The sequence below is a fragment of the Chiloscyllium punctatum genome, chromosome 28, assembly GCF_047496795.1.
Source record: "Chiloscyllium punctatum isolate Juve2018m chromosome 28, sChiPun1.3, whole genome shotgun sequence".
Taxonomy (NCBI): domain Eukaryota; kingdom Metazoa; phylum Chordata; class Chondrichthyes; order Orectolobiformes; family Hemiscylliidae; genus Chiloscyllium; species Chiloscyllium punctatum.
In genome coordinates this window covers 13361467-13379112 of record NC_092766.1, presented here as the reverse complement: position 1 = coordinate 13379112, position 17646 = coordinate 13361467, and the positions used below count along the sequence as shown (strand labels likewise).

Here is a 17646-nt window from a genome sequence, read left to right as displayed (position 1 = left end):
TATATTGAACAGTGAGGGTCCTCAGAAGGGGGATTTTGAACAGTGATGGATCTCACGGGCGGATATTGAACAGTGAGGGTCCTCACGGGGGGGATATTGAACAGTGAGGGTCCTCACGGGGGGATATTGAACAGTGAGGGTCCTCACGAGGGGATATTGAACATTGAGGGTCCTCACGGGGGGATATTGAACAGTGACGGGACTCACGTGGGGGATATTGAACAGTGAGGGGTCTCACGGGGGATATTGAACAGTGAGTGTCCTCACAGGGGAATATTGAACAGTGAAGGGTCCTCACGGGGGGGATATTGAACAGTGAGGGGTCTCACGGGGGGGATATTGAACAGTGAAGGGTCCTCACAGGGGGGATATTGAACAGTGACGGGACTCACGTGGGGGATTTTGAACAGTGAGGGGTCTCACGGGGGGATATTGAACAGTGAGTGTCCTCACAGGGGAATATTGAACAGTGAAGGGTCCTCACGGGGGGGATATTGAACAGTGAGGGGTCTCACATGGGGATATTGAACAGTGAGGGTCCTCACGGGGGGATATTGAACAGTGAGGGTCCTCACGGGGGGTGGATATTGAACAGTGAGGGGTCTCACGGGAGGATATTGAACAGTGAGGGGTCTCACGGGAGGATATTGAACAGTGAGGGTCCTCACGGGGGGGATATTGACCAGTGAGGGTGCTCACGGGGGGGATATTGAACAGTGAGGGTCCTCACGGGGGGGATATTGAACAGTGAGGGTCCTCACGGGGGGATATTGAACAGTGAAGGGGCTCACGGGGGGATATTGAACAGTGAGGAGTCTCACGGGAGGATATTGAACAGTGAGGGGTCTCACAGGAGGATATTGAACAGTGAGGGGTCTCACGGGAGGATATTGAACAGTGAGGGGTCTCACGGGAGGATATTGAACAGTGAGGGGTCTCACGGGGGGGATATTGAACAGTGAGGTTCCTCACAGGGGGGACATTGAACAGTGAGGGTCCTCACGGGGGGATATTGAACAGTGAGGGTCCTCACGGGGGGATATTGAACAGCGAGGGGTCTCACGGGAGGATACTGAACAGTGAGGGTCCTCACGGGGGGATATTGAACAGTGAGGGGTCTCATGGGGGAAATTGAACAGTGAGGGGACTCACGGGGGGTATATTGAACAGTGAGGGTCCTCAGAAGGGGGATTTTGAACAGTGAGGGATCTCACGGGCGGATATTGAACAGTGAGGGTCCTCACGGGGGGGATATTGAACAGTGAGGGTCCTCACGGGGGGATATTGAACAGTGAGGGTCCTCACGAGGGGATATTGAACATTGAGGGTCCTCACGGGGGGATATTGAACAGTGACGGGACTCACGTGGGGGATATTGAACAGTGAGGGGTCTCACGGGGGATATTGAACAGTGAGTGTCCTCACAGGGGAATATTGAACAGTGAAGGGTCCTCACGGGGGGGATATTGAACAGTGAGGGGTCTCACGGGGGGGATATTGAACAGTGAAGGGTCCTCACAGGGGGGATATTGAACAGTGACGGGACTCACGTGGGGGATTTTGAACAGTGAGGGGTCTCACGGGGGGATATTGAACAGTGAGTGTCCTCACAGGGGAATATTGAACAGTGAAGGGTCCTCACGGGGGGGATATTGAACAGTGAGGGGTCTCACATGGGGATATTGAACAGTGAGGGTCCTCACGGGGGGATATTGAACAGTGAGGGTCCTCACGGGGGGTGGATATTGAACAGTGAGGGGTCTCACGGGAGGATATTGAACAGTGAGGGGTCTCACGGGAGGATATTGAACAGTGAGGGTCCTCACGGGGGGGATATTGACCAGTGAGGGTGCTCACGGGGGGGATATTGAACAGTGAGGGTCCTCACGGGGGGGATATTGAACAGTGAGGGTCCTCACGGGGGGATATTGAACAGTGAAGGGGCTCACGGGGGGATATTGAACAGTGAGGAGTCTCACGGGAGGATATTGAACAGTGAGGGGTCTCACAGGAGGATATTGAACAGTGAGGGGTCTCACGGGAGGATATTGAACAGTGAGGGGTCTCACGGGAGGATATTGAACAGTGAGGGGTCTCACGGGGGGGATATTGAACAGTGAGGTTCCTCACGGCGGGATATTGAACAGTGAGGGGTCTCACGGGGGGGATATTGAACAGTGAGGGTCCTCACGGGGGTGATATTGAACAGTGAGGGATCTCACGGGGGGATATTGAACAGTGAGGGGTCTCACGGGGGGGATATTGAACAGTGAGGGGTCTCACGGGGGGATATTGAACAGTGAGGGTCCTCACGGTGGGATATTGAACAGTGAGGGGTCTCACGGGGGGGATATTGAACAGTGAGGGTCCTCACGGGGGGGATATTGAACAGTGAGGGTCCTCACGGGGGGGGATATTGAACAGTGAGGGGTCTCACATGGGGGATATTTAACAGTGAGGGTCCTCACGGGGGGGGATATTGAACAGTGAGGGTCCTCACGGGGGGATATTGAACAGTGAGGGTCCTCACGGGGGGATATTGAACAGCGAGGGGTCTCACGGGAGGATACTGAACAGTGAGGGTCCTCACGGGGGGATATTGAACAGTGAGGGGTCTCATGGGGGAAATTGAACAGTGAGGGGACTCACGGGGGGTATATTGAACAGTGAGGGTCCTCAGAAGGGGGATTTTGAACAGTGAGGGATCTCACGGGCGGATATTGAACAGTGAGGGTCCTCACGGGGGGGATATTGAACAGTGAGGGTCCTCACGGGGGGATATTGAACAGTGAGGGTCCTCACGGGGGGATATTGAACATTGAGGGTCCTCACGGGGGGATATTGAACAGTGACGGGACTCACGTGGGGGATATTGAACAGTGAGGGGTCTCACGGGGGATATTGAACAGTGAGTGTCCTCACAGGGGAATATTGAACAGTGAAGGGTCCTCACGGGGGGGATATTGAACAGTGAGGGGTCTCACGGGGGGGATATTGAACAGTGAAGGGTCCTCACAGGGGGGATATTGAACAGTGACGGGACTCACGTGGGGGATTTTGAACAGTGAGGGGTCTCACGGGGGGATATTGAACAGTGAGTGTCCTCACAGGGGAATATTGAACAGTGAAGGGTCCTCACGGGGGGGATATTGAACAGTGAGGGGTCTCACATGGGGATATTGAACAGTGAGGGTCCTCACGGGGGGATATTGAACAGTGAGGGTCCTCACGGGGGGTGGATATTGAACAGTGAGGGGTCTCACGGGAGGAAATTGAACAGTGAGGGGTCTCACGGGAGGATATTGAACAGTGAGGGTCCTCACGGGGGGGATATTGACCAATGAGGGTGCTCACGGGGGGGATATTGAACAGTGAGGGTCCTCACGGGGGGGATATTGAACAGTAAGGGTCCTCACGGGGGGACATTGAACCGTGAGGGGCCTCACGGGAGGGATATTGAACAGTGAGGATCCTCACGGGGGGATATTGAACAGTGAGGGGTCTCACGGGGGGATATTGAACAGTGAGGGGTCTCACGGGAGGATATTGAGCAGTGAGGGTCCTCACGGGGGGATATTGCACAGTGAGGGTCCTCACGGGGGGGATATTGAACAGTGAGGGTCCTCACGGGGGGATATTGAACAGTGAGGGGCTTCACGGGAGGGATATTGAACAGTGAGGATCCTCACGGGGGGATATTGAACAGTGAGGGGTCTCACGGGGGGATATTGAACAGTGAGGGTCCTCACGGGGTGAGATTGAACAGTGAGGGGTCTCACGTGGGGATATTGAACGGTGAGGGTCCTCACGGGGGGGATATTGAACAGTGAGGGTCCTCACGGGGGGGATATTGAACAGTGAGGGGTCTCATGTGGGGATATTGAACAGTGAGGGGTCTCACGTGGGGATATTGAACAGTGAGGGTCCTCGCGGGGGGGGGTTTGAACAGTGAGGGGTCTCACGGGGGGATATTGAACAGTGAGGGTCCTCACGGGGGGGATATTGAACAGTGAGGGTCCTCACGGGGGGGATATTGAACAGTGAGGGTCCTCACGGGGGGGATATTGAACAGTGAGGGGTCTCACGGGGGGGATATTGAACAGCGAAGGGTCTCACGGGGGGATATTGAACAGTGAGGGTCCTCACGGTGGGATATTGAACAGTGAGGGGTCTCACGGGGGGGGGATATTGAACAGTGAGGGTCCTCACGGGGGTGATATTGAACAGTGAGGGTCCTCACGGGGGGGATATTGAACAGTGAGGGGTCTCACATGGGGGATATTTAACAGTGAGGGTCCTCACGGGGGGGGATATTGAACAGTGAGGGTCCTCACGGGGGGATATTGAACAGCGAGGGGTCTCACGGGAGGGTACTGAACAGTGAGGGTCCTCATGGGGGAATATTGAACAGTGAGGGGTCTCATGGGGGAAATTGAACAGTGAGGGGTCTCACGGGGGGGATATTGAACAGTGAGGGTCCTCAGAAGGGGGATATTGAACAGTGAGGGTCCTCACGGGGGGGATATTGAACAGCGAGGGTCCTCACGAGGGGATATTGAACGGTGAGGGTCCTCACGGGGAGATATTGAACAGTGAGGGGTATCACGGGGGGATATTGAACAGTGAGGGGTCTCACGGGAGGATATTGAACAGTGAGGGGTCTCACGGGAGGATATTGAACAGTGAGAGGTCTCACGGGGGGATATTGAACAGTGAGGGGTCTAACGGGGGGATATTGAACAGTGAGGGTCCTCACGGGGGGGATATTGAACAGTGAGGGGTCTCACATGGGGATATTGAACAGTGAGGGTCCCCACGGGGGGATATTGAACAGTGAGGGGTCTCACGGGGGGGATATTGAACAGTGAGGGTCCTCAGAAGGGGGATATTGAACAGTGAGGGTCCTCACGGGGGGGATATTGAACAGCGAGGGTCCTCACGGGGGGATATTGAACGGTGAGGGTCCTCACAGGGAGATATTGAACAGTGAGGGTCCTCACGGGGGGATATTGAACAGTGAAGGGTCTCACGGGGGGATATTGAACAGTGAGGGGTCTCACGGGGGGATATTGAACAGTGAGGGGTCTCACGGGAGGATATTGAACAGTGAGGGGTCTAACGGGGGGATATTGAACAGTGAGGGTCCTCACGGGGGGGATATTGAACAGTGAGGGGTCTCACGGGGGGGATATTGAACAGTGAGGGTCCTCACGGGGGGATATTGAACAGTGAGGGTCCTCACGGGGGGATATTGAACAGTGAAGGGGCTCACGGGGGGATATTGAACAGTGAGGAGTCTCACGGGAGGATATTGAACAGTGAGGGGTCTCACAGGAGGATATTGAACAGTGAGGGGTCTCACGGGAGGATATTGAACAGTGAGGGGTCTCACGGGAGGATATTGAACAGTGAGGGGTCTCACGGGGGGGATATTGAACAGTGAGGGATCTCACGGGGGGATATTGAACAGTGAGGGTCCTCACGGGGGGGATATTGAACAGTGAGGGTCCTCACGGGGGGATATTGAACAGTGAAGGGTCTCACGGGGGTATATTCAACAGTGAGGGGTCTCACGGGAGGATATTGAACAGTGAGGGGTCTTACGGGAGGATATTGAACAGTGAGAGGTCTTACGGGGGGATATTGAACAGTGAGGGGTCTAACGGGGGGATATTGAACAGTGAGGGTCCTCACGGGGGGGATATTGAACAGTGAGGGGTCTCACGGGGGGGATATTGAACAGTGAGGGTCCTCACGGGGGGATATTGAACAGTGAGGGTCCTCACGGGGGGATATTGAACAGTGAAGGGGCTCACGGGGGGATATTGAACAGTGAGGAGTCTCACGGGAGGATATTGAACAGTGAGGGGTCTCACAGGAGGATATTGAACAGTGAGGGGTCTCACGGGAGGATATTGAACAGTGAGGGGTCTCACGGGAGGATATTGAACAGTGAGGGGTCTCACGGGGGGGATATTGAACAGTGAGGTTCCTCACGGCGGGATATTGAACAGTGAGGGGTCTCACGGGGGGGATATTGAACAGTGAGGGTCCTCACGGGGGTGATATTGAACAGTGAGGGATCTCACGGGGGGATATTGAACAGTGAGGGGTCTCACGGGGGGATATTGAACAGTGAGGGTCCTCACGGTGGGATATTGAACAGTGAGGGGTCTCACGGGGGGATATTGAACAGTGAGGGGTCTCACGGGAGGATATTGAACAGTGAGGGGTCTCACGGGGGGATATTGAACAGTGAGGGGTCTCACGGGGGGGATATTGAACAGTGAGGGGTCTCACGGGGGGATATTGAACAGTGAGGGGTCTCACGGGGGGATATTGAACAGTGAGGGTCCTCACGGTGGGATATTGAACAGTGAGGGGTCTCACGGGGGGATATTGAACAGTGAGGGGTCTCACGGGGGGATATTGAACAGTGAGGGGTCTCACGGGGGGATATTGAACAGTGAGGGGTCTCACGGGGGGATATTGAACAGTGAGGGGTCTCACGGGGGTATATTGAACAGTGAGGGTCCTCACGGGGGTGATATTGAACATTGAGGGGTCTCACGGGGGGGTTATTGAACAGTGAGGGGTCTCACGGGGGGGGATATTTAACAGTGAGGGGTCTCACGGGGCCCGGTGGTGAACTCACTGTCATGTACGAGTCGGGGATGTGGGGACACACCGACAGGAGGCGGACGATGGCGGCGGTTCGCCGTCTCTCCCCGTCCGCGTCCATGGCGCCACCGAGCACTGGTTGACCTTCCGGAAGTGGACGTCTCCTCCCGCGCCTGCGCGACGCAGAATCCCGCCCGATCACCCGGAAGTGGACGCCCCCGGGCCAGACGCCTGACCTCGTCCCCATCACTTTGTTTCCTGACCCCGGAAGTGGTGGCTTCCGTACCCCCCCCAATACCGGAAGTAGACGTCGCCGGAGCCTGCGGCCTTATCGGCAAAACCGGTGAGAGACAGAGGGAGAGGGAGATTGAGGGTGAGGGATGTGAGGGGGACGATCGGACCGTCAGAGAGCAACACTCCTCCGAGGCCCGGGTACCTGTGGGGCTGGGGACCCTCATGGTGCACTCGCGGCCTGTGAGGTCCCATGTGGTGCATGGTCCCACCCTGTGAGGGTCCCCCCGGGGTCCAGTGTCCCCCCGGGGTCCAGTGTCCCCCCGGGGTCCAGTGTCCCACCCTGTGAGGGTCCCCCAGGGTCCAGTGTCCCCCCGGGGTCCAGTGTCCCACCCTGTGAGGGTCCCCCCGGGGTCCAGTGTCCCACCCTGTGAGGGTCCCCCCGGGGTCCAGTGTCCCACCCTGTGAGGGTCCCCCCGGGGTCCAGTGTCCCACCCTGCGAGGGTCCCCCCGGGGTCCAGGGTCACACCCTGTGAGGGTCCCTCACGGTCCCGTATCCCACCCTGCGAGGGTCCCCCCGGGGTCCAGGGTCCCACATTGTGAGGGTCCCCCCGGGGTCCAGTGTCCCACCCTGTGAGGGTCCCCCCGGGGTCCAGTGTCCCACCCTGTGAGGGTCCCCCCGGGGTCCAGTGTCCCACCCTGTGAGGGTCCCCCCGGGGTCCAGTGTCCCACCCTGTGAGGGTCCCCCCGGGGTCCAGTGTCCCACCCTGTGAGGGTCCCCCCGGGGTCCAGTGTCCCACCCTGTGAGGGTCCCCCCGGGGTCCAGTGTCCCACCCTGTGAGGGTCCCCCCGGGGTCCAGTGTCCCACCCTGTGAGGGTCCCCCCGGGGTCCAGTGTCCCACCCTGTGAGGGTCCCCCCGGGGTCCAGTGTCCCACCCTGTGAGGGTCCCCCCGGGGTCCAGTGTCCCACCCTGTGAGGGTCCCCCCGGGGTCCAGTGTCCCACCCTGTGAGGGTCCCCCCGGGGTCCAGTGTCCCACCCTGTGAGGGTCCCCCCGGGGTCCAGTGTCCCACCCTGTGAGGGTCCCCCCGGGGTCCAGTGTCCCACCCTGTGAGGGTCCCCCCGGGGTCCAGTGTCCCACCCTGTGAGGGTCCCCCCGGGGTCCAGTGTCCCACCCTGTGAGGGTCCCCCCGGGGTCCAGTGTCCCACCCTGTGAGGGTCCCCCCGGGGTCCAGTGTCCCACCCTGTGAGGGTCCCCCCGGGGTCCAGTGTCCCACCCTGTGAGGGTCCCCCCGGGGTCCAGTGTCCCACCCTGTGAGGGTCCCCCCGGGGTCCAGTGTCCCACCCTGTGAGGGTCCCCCCGGGGTCCCGTATCCCACCCTGTGAGGGTCCCCCAGGGTCCCATATCCCACCCTGTGAGGGTCCCCCATGGTCCAGTAGCTGCCTGCTGTGCCTTCTGTTGGTGAAGTGGTACAGTTGGGGGTGGGCTGCAATGTTGGGACTGTCAGTTGGGCTGAGGGCAGCTTGATCCATGATGCCTCTGGTTGTCGATAAGCCTGGCAGGGGCCACACCCAGAAAGAGAAAGCGAGAGAGAGATATCTCGGAGTGGGGCCGGTGTCAGGTGAGGAAGCCTAATCCATCCCATTCACCGGACCTGAAATGTTTACTCCTGCTTTCTCTCTCTCTCCACAGAAGCTGCCTGACCTGCTGAGTTTCTCCAGCAAATTTCTGTTTCTGTTCAATCGCGATGGTGCCTGTAAATCCCTCAGATGTACAAGGGTGGACCAGGAATGGGGTGAGGGTAGAGGACTGGGAATTGGACCGAACTGTTAGCAGATGGAGTTGGTTAAGCAGAGGGAAGACGGATTAGAAGGATATGGCCACAGTGCCATGTGCTCAAAGCCCAGTCTTGCAACTCCTCCTCACAGCAGCAAGGGAATGCTGCACTGTCAGAGGTGCCAAATCGCTGGACCATGTTAAAATGATGCCCAGCTAGGGCTCAGGAAAGAGGCTGTGGTCTGCATTCTCCCCCCTACTCCACTTGGGAGCGAATCCCCCATTCTCCCTTACACCCTCCCCCAACTGCCCACGGGAGCAAGTCTCCCATTCGTCCCCTCCCCATGGGAGCGAGTTCCCCCGTTCTCATTGCCTCCCTCGCAAAACCCCACTCCCTGTGGGAGCGGACCCCCATTCTCCCCACTCCAACACTGAAGTGAGACCCTGCACTCCCCATACGACGGAGTCCCCCCTTTCCCCCCCCCCACCATGCCAAAGGAGCAAGTGTTCCACTCCCCATACGAGGGAGTCCCCTGTCCCCACTATTTGAAACAAGGGAGTAGGAGATTTAATTGCTGGTATTCTAGGGTCCATCTTTACCCCGTGATCACCAAGAAAATGGGGATCGTTTTCCCCAAATATTGAGGTTGTGGTGTTTTGAGTCAGTGCACTGAGTGGGTCATGAGTACAGTCAGACTGTCACAATGGTGTGACAGCCAGCTCATGTCCCAGTCTCTCACTCAGCGCCTGGGTTAAAATTGCTTTTTCTCCATGTGCAGCTTCATGGTGCTCTGCTTTAGAAGGCTGGGGGTTCATGTAGGTACTCTGCTTGAGTTTTCAAATCTCCTCACCCCTGATAAGTCTTGTCTGCACTCACACCCTGACCCTATGCGATTGGTGTCTGAGCTGCTATACCCCCGGTCGAATTCCCAGCCCCATGCTGATTTACCCCACTTGTGACCAGGTTATCGCTTCTCGCCTCAGTGCCCTAGGACAGACCAGGGAGAGTACCTGACGGGGCTCCCAGTCAGGAACGAACACACACACACACACACACACACACACACACACACACACACCCCACCCAAAACCAATTTTATATCAGGATTGTGTTGTCCATTCTCCCCACAACCCCACTCTCCATGGGCGCGTGTGTCCCCCTCTCCCCATGGGAGCGAATCCCCCACTCCCCGTGGGCGCGAGTCCCCCATTCTCCCCCCACTCCCCGTGGGCGTGAGACCCCCCATTCTCACCCCCACTCCCCGTGGGAGCGAGTCCCCCATTCTCCCCCCACTCCCCATGGGTGTGAGACCCCCATTCTCCACCCACTTCCTGTGGGAGCAAGTCCCCCATTTCCCCACTCCCCATGGGTGTGAGACCCCCATTTCCCCTCCCCCCCCCCCCCTCCCCATGGGAGTGAGTCCCCCATTCTCCCCTATTCCCCGTGGGAGTGAGTTCTCCATTCTCCCCCCACCCCCCAACTCCCCTTGGGCATGAGTCCACCATTCTCCCCCCACTCCCCGTGGGAGCGAGCCCCCCATTCTCCCCTTGGGCGTGAGTCCCCCAATACCCACCCACCCCCCCCCCCCCCCATGGACGCGAATCCCCCACTCCTCCCCCCTCCCCGTGGGAGCGTGTCCCCCATTCTCCCTGCCACTCCCCATGGGAGTGAGTCCCCTATTCCCTGTGGGAGTGAGTTCCCCATTCTCCCCCCAACTCCCCTTGGGCATGAGTCCCCCATTCTCCCCCCACTCCCTGTGAGAGCGAGCCCCCCATTCTCCCTGTACCCTGTGTGAGTGAAATCTCCCATTCTATCAAGAATGCTGATTTCTGCTGTATTCCCCATGGGATTGATCACTGATCAGCTTGATCCCTGGCCTTTTGAGGGGTGTGGGTAAGAGGTTCCAAAGCCAAGGGGCCCAGTGTCCGGACAAGGGACGGTGCTGTGGAGGAATCCCTTGACTGACCGGGAGGTGAAACATTGAATTCTCTACCCCAGAAGGTCAGTGGCTGTATGTGTCAGGGGCCAGTTGTTAAAGCCACTGACATATCAAAGGGCGTTTGAAGAAATGGCAATAAGATTGGTGATCAGTTGTGATCAAGAATGGCTGATCAGGTCCAAGGGACAGAATGGTTTAAAATTCACTGTGGTCTCACTGGCTGGGTCAGCATTTATCACCTGCAGCCCTTCAATTGTCCCTTGAGAGGGTGGTGGTGAACCACTGCAGTGTGGAGGGACCCCTCAGTGCCATGAGAGAGGGAATTCCAGGATTCTGACCCAGCGACCCTGAAGGAACAGCTAGTATGTTTCCAAGATGGGGATGGTGAGGGGCTCAGAGCAGAGCTTGTGGTGGGGGGGGGGGGGGGTGGTGTTCCCATGTATCAGCTGCCCCTTGTCCTTCCAGGTGGAAGCGATCGAGGGTTTGGAAGGTGGTCTCTGAGGAGCTTTGATGAGTCGCTGCGGTGAATCTTGTCGATGGTACACACTGCTTTGACTGAGTGTGGATGGTGGAGGGAGGGGATGCTCGTGGATGTGGTGCCAATCAAGTGGGCTGCTTTGTCCTGGATGGTATCGAGTTAGTCAGAGGGCTGTACACCATGGGAACAGACCCTTGTGTCCAACTCATTTGCGCCGACCAGACATCCCAAACTGACCTAGTCCCATTTGCCAGCACTTGGCCCATATCCCTCCAAACCCTTCCTATTCATATACCCATCCAGATGCCTTTTAAATGTTGTCATTGTACCAGCCTCCATCACTTCCTCTGGCAGCTTGTTCCATACACATACCACCCTCTGAGTGAAAAAGTTGCCCCTTCGGTCTCTTTTAAACCTTTCCCCTCTCACCTTAGACCTATGCCCTCTAGGTTTGGACTCCCCTACCCTGGGGGGGAAAGACCCTTGGCTATTCACGCTGTCTATGCCCCTCGCGATTTTGTAAACCTCGATAAAGTCGGTTGGAGATGCACTCATCAGATCTAACCTGCTGCTTTGTATTCCCGACCTTCATGTTGTTCATCACTGTGGTTAAGTGGAAGCATCATCTCGGCGTGCTCACAATCGAACCCTGTTTTTAAAGACCTCAGTCAGATCAGCCCCTTCAGCTCAATAAAGCCAAAACACTGCGGGTGCTGGAGATCTGAAGCAGAGACTGCTGCAGCAGCTCTTACTGCGTGTGTGGGAGAGCGAAACGGCCTGAACGTTTCAGGTCCAGTCACTGTTCTGGACCAGGAGTCATATCGAACTCTGTTTGTACCTCTCCCTCGTTCTTTGCCTCCTCTCCACCTTATCCCCACTCTTTTCCCCCCCCCACCACAAGCCTATTGCAGAGAACTAGGAGTGCTGGCCTGCTCATTCTTGCCTGATCTTTGTAACCTTGGGGCAGTGATTGCACTGGAGGGAATTTCCAGAGGAGACTCAGCAGGGTGTTGTGTGGGATGGAGCGGTTAGCTCCAAGGAGAGCATGGGTCAGCTCCGAGAAGGCTGACCGAGGTGGATAAGAGAGTGCAGAACATGGGCAGTTCACAGCAAGCAGCCATTCCCTAACATTGAAAGGTCACTTACATAGAGGGGACAGGCTATTCAATCTCTCCGAGCTTGTTCCACCATTCAGTGAGATAATGGCTGATCTGTGGACACAACACATTACTCCCTTATCCTTCAATATCTTTGCTTAAGAGGAATTTATCCAAGGGCACGAAATTTTGAGCAGACATTCCATCACCCAGAGGGAACTTGACAACCTTTCAAACAGCACATGGGTGAGCCCTGTCTTTGTGGAGATGGCACGTCTTTCCGCCGTAGTGTCCAGGGATGTGCAGGTTAGGGTGGATTGGCCATGGGAAATTGTCCCATAGTGCCCAGGGATGTGCAGGTTAGGGTGGGTTGGCCATGGGGAAATGTCCCATAATGCCCAGGGATGTGCAGGTTAGGGTGGATTGGCCGTGGGAAATTGTCCCATAGTGCCCAGGGATGTGCAGGTTAGGGTGGATTGGCCGTGGGAAATTGTCCCATAGTGCCCAGGGATGTGCAGGTTAGGGTGGGTTGGCCGTGGGAAATTGTCCCATAGTGCCCAGGGATGTACAGGTTAGGGTGGATTGGCCGTGGGAAATTATCCCATAGTGCCCAGGGATGTGCAGGTTAGGGTGGATTGGCCGTGGGAAATTGTCCCATAGTGCCCAGGGATGTGCAGGTTAGGGTGGATTGGCCATGGGAAATTGTCCCATAGTGTCCAGGGATGTGCAGGTTAAGTAGGTTAACTGGTGTAAATGCAGGATTGCACAGATGGAATAGGGGGGGTTGCTTAGTGTGGCTGGGATGCTCCTCAGTGCGGACCTGTCGGGCTGAATGGCCACTGTCCGTAGGGAGCTCACGGCATGTGAGCCTCGTGCTGGACCGTGAGAATTGGTCAGCACGGTGTTGATGGGCCGAAGGGCCTCTCCTGTGTGCTGTCCTGTGACCGTGTTGTGTTTTTTTTGCCCGCAGGTATCCCAGCGGCTGCTGCTGCTGGCCCCTGAATATTCGGTCTCCGGGGGCTGTAGGCCCCTGACCCTCCCGGGAGATCGCACCTGGGCGCGGGCTGGCCCTCCTGAGCTAACCGCCATGGCGGACGTCCTCCTGAACCTGGACTTCACTCCGGTGCCGCACCACGCTGCGCCTCAGCCCAGCCTCAAGCACTTGCGCTTCCTGAAGAGGCGGGCCTACCTGGAGAGCCGGGGCTACCTGAGCAAGAAAGGGGGCTCGTGGGGCAAGCCAGGGCGGCCCCCTCCCTCTGCCCGCCCGGCCCCCAGGGCCGGCCTCTGCAACAGCAGCTGGGAGGCCGATCGGCCCGTCAGCGGGAGGGCGGCCCGTCCAGAGGAGAAGCAGCTGCTGCTGGTGGGTAGGTGTCGGAGCGGGCTGCCTCCCCCTGGCAGGGACGCCCCCTCAAAACCTCGGCCTGCCCCCAAACGCAGCCTCCTCGACCGGAGCCGGGAGGCCAATCGGCCCGTCAGCGAGAGGGCAGCCCACCCAGATGAGAAGCAGCTGCTGGTGGACGAGTGTCGGAGCGGGCTGCCTCCCCCTGGCAGGGACGCCCCCTCAAAACCTCGGCCTGCCCCCAAACGCAGATTCCTCAATGGGAGCCGGGAGGCCAATCGGCCCGTCAGCGGGAGGGCGGCCTGTCCAAAGGAGAAGCAGCTGCCTGTGGACAAATGTCGGAGCGGGTTGCCTCCCCCTGGCAGGGATGCCCCCTCAAAACCTCGGCCTGCCCCCAAACGCAGCAGCCTCAACGGGAGCCAGGAGGCCACTCGGCCCGTCCGCGGGAGGGCGGCCCGTCCAGAGGAGAAGCAGCTGCCGGTGGACGAGTGTCGGAGTGGGTTGCCTCCCCCTGACAGGGACGCCCCCTCAAAACCTCGGCCTGCCCCCAAACGCAGATTCCTCAATGGGAGCCGGGAGACCAATCAGCCCGTCAGCGAGAGGGCGGCCCCTCCAAAGGAGAAGCAGCTGCTGGTGGACGAATGTCAGAGCGGGCTGCCTCCCCCCGGCCAGGATGCCCCCCCGAAGGCCCGGCCTGGTCCCAGGCCCCATCGGGCTCCCCCCCAACCCCCTGCCCACAAACCCTACAAGTGCCTGGCCCTGGACTGCGAGATGGTGGGCACGGGCCCGGGGGGCAAGAGGAGCGAGCTGGCCCGCTGCAGTCTGGTGGGTTACGACGGGGAGCTGATCTACGACAAGTACGTCCTGCCGACCAACCCCATCACCGACTTCCGCACCCGCTGGAGCGGCATTCGAGGGTACCACATGAGGAACGCCACCCCCTTCAAACTAGCCCAGAGAGAGGTAAACTACCCAGGCTCGGGGGATGGGGGGGGGTTAACGTGGTATAATGGGTCATGGGGAAGGGATGTATGGGCTGATTCGGACAGGATCTGGAGGAGGCTGGGTGGGTCTACTGGCTCCCGGAGCGGGTTCAGAGGAGCGGCCCCAAGAATGAAAAGCTTAACACACGGGGAACGTTTGAGGAACTCTGAGTCTACACTCGACCGAATTTAGAAAGGTGAAGGGGGTGTGATCTGATTGAAACTTACAGAATACTGAATGGCCTGGACAGAGTGGATGTTGGGAAGATGGGTAGGAGAGACTGGGACCAAAGGCCACAGCCTTAGAGTAAAGGGAAAGCCTTTTAGAACAGAGATAAGGAGAAACGTCTTCAGCCAGAGAGTGGGGAATCCTATACAATTCACTGTCACAGAAGGCTGTGGAGGCCTGGTCATTGAGGATATTGGAGACAGAGGTCGGTAGGTTTTGGAGTATCAAGGGTTACAGTGAGAGAGTGGGAGAATGGGGATGAGAAACTTATCAGCCGTGATTGAATGGGCTGAATGGCCTTATTTCTGCTCCTGTGTCTTACGGTCTTAAAAGGAGGCCACTCAGCCCCTCCCTTGAGCCTGTTTCACAGGAACAAGAGGAGGTCATTCTGCCCCCTCCTTGAGCCTGCTACACAGGAGCAGGAGGCCATTCGGCCCCCCCCCTCATTGTGGCTGTTAGACAGGAACAGGAGGAGACCGGTCAGTCCCCTCCTGGAAGCTGTTACCTAGGAACAGCACTCAGCCCTTCCCTTGGTGCTACACTTGCTCGAAGGTCAGTACATTGTTCCCGAGATGTGTTGAGGCTGACTGACTCTTATTGCCGGGTCTCCCCGGTGAATCTCCACAGATATTAAAGCTCATGAACGGGAAGATTGTGATCGGTCACGCTGTCCACAATGACTTCAAGGCGCTCAACTATTTCCACCCGAAGTCACTGACCCGTGACACCTCCAAGATCCCGCTATTAAATCGCAAGGCCGGCTTCCCGGAGAAGGTGGCAATCTCCCTGAAGAGACTCACAAAACAGCTGCTTCATCAGGACATCCAGGTGGGTCAGTGCTGCCCACAACCCACACCCAATCCTGCATCGAATCTCCAACTCACACCCAATCCTGTACCGAATCGCCAATGCACAGAGTGCCCAACCCACAACGAACCCTGCACTGAATTCCCATCCCCCATGCGATCCTGCACTGAGGCTCCAATTCTCACCAAATCTCCAACCCATAGCAAATCCCCAGCTTGTATCGAATCTCTAACTCATCCCAAATCCTGCACTGATGCTTCAACCCGCATCAAATCCCCAACCCCAAACAAATCCTGCACTGAATTCCCATTCCCTACCAGCTCCTGCACCAAATCCCCAACCTACAGCAATCCTGCACCAAATCCTATACCAAGTCCCCATCCCACACCAAATGCTGCACCAAATCCCAATCCCACACCAAGTTCCCAATACATACCGAATCCCCATCCCACAATAAATCCAGCCCCAAATCCCCATCTCACGCTAAACCTGCACCAAATCCCATCCCACACCGAATCCTGCACCAAATCTCCAACCCGCAACGAATCCCCATCCCACGGCAAATCCTGCACCGAATCTCCAACCCACACCACACCCTGCACCGAATCCATTTCTTCCACCAAATCCAGCCCTGAACCCCATCCCATACTGAATCCCCATCCAACACCTAGTTCTGCACTCAATCCCGTACTGAATTCTCATCTTGCACAGAATTCCCACCCCACACCAATTCCCCATCCTGCACAGAATCCCCGACCCACACCAAATCCTGCATGGAATTCCCTAACCCACACCAAATCTTGTACAGAATCCCCAACCCGCACCAAATTTCCAACACGCACAGAATCCCATCCCACAGCAAATCTTGTCCCAAATCCCCAACTCACCAATCCTGCACTGAATCCCCTTCCCTCACGAAATCCTGCCCGAATCCTATTCCCACACCAATTCTGCACTGAATCCCATCCCACAACAAATCATGCACCAAATACACATCCCTCACGGAATCCCAAAACACACACCAAATCCTTCACCGAATCTCAAATCCTGCCCGAATCACACATCCCCATCCTGCACCGAACCCTGCACTGAATTCCAATCACACTGAAATCTCTAACCCACACCAAATCCTGCTCCAAATCTCACATCCTGCCCCAAATCCCCAACCCACACCAAATGCTGCACCAAGTCCCCAACACACACTGAATCCTGCACTGAAACGCAAACCCACACCAATTCCTCCACTAAATCCCCCTCCCACTCCGGATCCCCAAACCACACCAAATCCTGTCCCAAATCCCCATCTCACCAATCCTGCACAGAATCCCCTTCCCTCACGAAATCCTGCCTGAATCCCATTCCCACATCAATCCTGCACCAAATTCCCATCCCACAGCAAATCCTGCACAGAGTCCCCATCCTGCATCAAATCTCCAACCCCAACAAATCCTGCATCAAATTCCCATCCCCCACTAAATCCTGCACCAAATGCCCATCCCGCTCCGAATCCCGAAATACACACCAAATACGGCACTAAATCGTGGCCCGAATCATAAATTCTGTCCCGAATCCCAAATCCTAGACCCGCACCAAATGCTGCACCAAATCCCCATCCCACACCAAGTTCCCAACACTCTGAATCAAGAAAAGAAAAAGAAAATTTCCAGCTCAGGAACAACCCAGCCTTCTAAGAATCCTGCACTGAATTCCCATCCCCCACTGTATCCTCCACCAAATACCCTTCCTACACCTCATCTTCTACCGAATCCCCAACCCACATCAAATGATGCACCAAGTCCCCAACACCCACCCGAATTCTGCACCAAAATGCAAACCCGCACCAATTCCTGAACCAAATCCCCATCCCACACTGAATCCCCAATCCACACGAAATGCTGCCTAGAAACCCCCCGCACCAACTCCCCATCCCAAACAGAATCCTGTCCCGAATCCCCATTCCACACCAAATCCTGTATCCAATACCTATCCAACACCTAACCCCGCACTGAATCCCCATCTCACACCAAATCTAACAAGGACACTACCTACAGCACATGTACTGCCCGCTTGATTGGCACCACATCCAACATCTACAAGATGCATTGCAGTGATTCACCAAGGCTCCTCAGAAAGGACCTTCCAAAC

General features: G+C 56.9%; 1 protein-coding gene and 1 pseudogene across 1 annotated transcript in view; one reads left to right on the top strand and one right to left on the bottom strand.

Moving 5' to 3' along the window:
* The window catches only part of LOC140453829 (methyltransferase-like protein 25B), a 94774-nt pseudogene extending 88001 nt beyond the window's left edge, over positions 1-6773 (bottom strand).
* A 200-nt stretch (positions 6774-6973) lies between these two features.
* LOC140453899 (uncharacterized) overlaps positions 6974-17646 on the top strand; it is an 11056-nt gene continuing 383 nt past the window's right edge. Inside the window, 4 exon segments of the mRNA XM_072548754.1 lie at positions 6974-8435; positions 8437-8473; positions 13114-14445; positions 15322-15522. Coding sequence (XP_072404855.1) covers positions 8383-8435; positions 8437-8473; positions 13114-14445; positions 15322-15522 — 1623 coding nt within the window. The 5' untranslated portion in view covers positions 6974-8382.